The sequence below is a fragment of the Triticum urartu genome, chromosome 3A, assembly GCF_056163025.1.
Source record: "Triticum urartu cultivar PI428250 chromosome 3A, HENAU_Tu73, whole genome shotgun sequence".
Taxonomy (NCBI): Eukaryota; Viridiplantae; Streptophyta; class Magnoliopsida; order Poales; family Poaceae; genus Triticum; species Triticum urartu.
The window spans coordinates 392854844-392857702 of NC_141875.1; the positions used below are offsets into that span (position 1 = coordinate 392854844).

General features: G+C 59.2%; 1 protein-coding gene across 1 annotated transcript; it reads left to right on the top strand.

The window, feature by feature from the left end:
- Positions 1-301: 301 nt before the first annotated feature.
- Positions 302-2574, top strand: LOC147979811 (uncharacterized). Its single transcript, XM_087515356.1, has 4 exons — positions 302-532; positions 794-1276; positions 1768-2052; positions 2305-2574. The coding sequence occupies exons 1-4, from the start codon at positions 302-304 to the stop codon at positions 2572-2574; spliced, it is 1269 nt and encodes a 422-aa protein (XP_087371482.1).
- The last annotated feature ends 285 nt before the right edge of the window (positions 2575-2859 follow it).

A 2859-nucleotide genomic window follows, 5' to 3' on the forward strand; every position in this document is an offset into this window, starting at 1 on the left:
CCAACGCGACCTTCCAGCGATTGATGCACATCGCTCTGGGCTAGCAGCTCAGGATGAACGCTGAGGCATACGTTGACGACATGGTGGTCAAGTCACAGGAAGCAAGGACCCTTGTCGAAGACCTGGAAGAAACATTCGCCAACCTATGCAAGGTAAACATGTGGCTCAGTCCGGAGAAGTGCGTGTTCGTGTCCCATTCGGCAAGTTGCTAGGTTTCTTGGTGTCGCATAGAGGGATCGAGGCTAACCCAGAGAAGGTCAAAGCAATAGAAAGAACGAGCCCGCCACTAACCCTCAAGGAGATGCAGAAGCTCGTGGGCTGCGTAACTTCGTTGGGGCATTTCATCTCCAAGCTCGGCGAGCGCGCCCTCCCGTTCTTCAAGCCGATGAAAAAGAAAGGCCCCTTCGAATGGACTCTAGAGGCCGAGGCGGCCTTCCAAGACCTCAAGAGGTATCTCACGAGCCCGTCGGTGATGGTGGCGCATTGTCCACTTGAGCCCCTGGTGCTTTACCTGGCCGCCACTCCCCACTCGGTTAGCGCAGCGCTTGTGGTGGTCCGGGAAGAGCGCGTAGGTTTGGGTGCACGGCGTAGCGCCCCACGTACAGCCGCGCCATTGCCTCCTCAGGATGGCTCTGTTGAGGCCTCGACTACCCCTTCGGACAGCATAGCTCCCGAGGCCCCCTCATCTCAAGCAGAGCGAGACGTCCTCAATACCTCTTCCCTCGTCGAGCACCCCGTATATTTCGTCAGCACGGTGTTGCGTGACGCACGCGCGCGCTACCCCATGCCATAGAAGCTCCTCCTCGCGCTCATTGTCGCCTCCAAAAAACTGCGCCACTACTTCCAAGGCCACCCCATCAAGGTCATCTCCACGTACCTCCTAGAGAAGGTGCTCTGTAGCCCCAATGCCGCGGGGAGGGTGGCCAAATGGAAAATCGAGCTTCAAGCATTCCAGCTAGAGTTCAGCACCACCAGGGTCATCAAGGGCCCGACCCTCGCTGATTTCGTGGCGGAATGGACGGATGCCCCCGAACAAGGGATGTGTGAAGACCGGTCCCTTGTGCCCAGAGATGAGGTGCCCGATGGCTGGGTCATGTACTTCGACGACGCATTCGTGCGGGAGGGCGTGGGGGCCGGGGCCGTCCTCCTCTCACCAAGCCAGGACAAGCTATACTACACTGTGCATCTTTGCTTTCAGCATGGCGAGAAGGTCTCCAGCAACATCGCGGAATACGAGGGCCTGATCGCCGGCCTCAAGGCTGTGGCGGCCCTAGGGGTCAAGCGTCTCACCATCAAGGGCGACTCTCAGCTCCTCGTCAACTTCTCCAACAAGGAATACAAGCCTAAGGACGAGCACATGGTGGCATACCTATAAGAGGTACGCAAGATTGAAAAACGATTCTTGGGCTTGGAATTGCAACACATCCCATGTGGCACAAACAAGGAGGTGGATGACATCGCCAAGAGGGCGTCCCAACATGAGCCCCAGAAGCCTGGTGTCTTTGAGGAACGACTCTTCAAGCCATCGGCAGCCCCCCCACCCCACTGCAGGCTCGACACTGCTTTAGGATGAACCGCCCCTGGCCCCCTCCTTGGGCGCCGCGGCCTGCGGCGCGACCTCAGGAGCCCGCCAGCTCCTGGCGCTGGAACCTCAGGAGGGTTGCTGGACCCAAGAGTTCAAGGCATACTTGCTCCGTGGCACCCTTCCGAAAAAAGGAGGAAGATGCGAAACGCGTGGCTCATTAGGCCACCGCTTATTGCTTGCAGGACGGTGAACTCTACCGAAGGCGCCCCAACGACGTGTCATTGCGGTGCATATCCAAGGATCAAGGGCACGAGTTGCTGGCTGGCATCCATGGCGGGGATTGCGGACACCATTCTTCATCGCGCACCCTCGTGGGCAAGGTGTTCCGCAGTGGGTTCTACTGGCCCACGGCACTCAAAGATGCCACCGAGCTCGTGCGATCCTGTGAGGCATACCAGTTCCACGCAAAACAGATCCACCAGCCCGCTCAGGGCCTCTGGACCATCCCGCTCTCGTGGCCATTCGCGGTCTGGGGGTTGGACATCCTGGGCCCGTTTCTCCGAGCACGCTGGGGCTACCGCTACCTCTACGTCACCATCGACAAATTCACCAAGTGGGCGGAGGTGGAGCCCGTGTGCACCATCCCAGCCGGATTGGCTGTCAAGTTCATCAAAGGCCTCATCAGCCGCTTCGGGGTCCCCAACCATATCATCACTGACAATGGCTCTCAGTTCACGAGAAATCTCTTCAAGACATATTGTGCTAACCTTGGAACATAGATATGCTGCGCTTCAGTGGCGCACCCATGTAGTAACGACCATGCTGAATGCGCCAGCGCGGAGGTCCTGAGGAGCTTCAAGAAGAAGCTCGAGGCCTGCGGCAGGGGTTGGCTCGGTGAGCTTCAGCCTGTGTTGTGGTCCATCCTCACCACCGTGACTAAGCCCACCGGCGAGACCCCGTTCTTCCTCGTCTACGGGGCTGAGGCGGTCCTCCCACACGAGGTCAAACATCACTCCCCACGAGTCTTGGAGTTTGAGGAGGCAGGTTAGGATGCCTCGCGGGGGATAGATCTCGTGCTTGGGGAGGAGGCCCGTTGCTAAGCGTCGCTCCATGCCACGAGGTACCAGCAGACGCTACGGCGGTATCACTACTGTAGCATCCGCTCCAGGACCCTCGAGGTGGGTGACCTCGTCCTGAGGCGGGTGCTCTCCAGGGAGGGGCTCCACAAGCTCTCGCCTATGTGGGAGGGCCCGTTCAAGATCACCCGTGTCTCCAGGCCTGGCGCCGTGCACCTGGAGACACGGGACGGGGTCCCCATCCAAAATGCCTAGAAC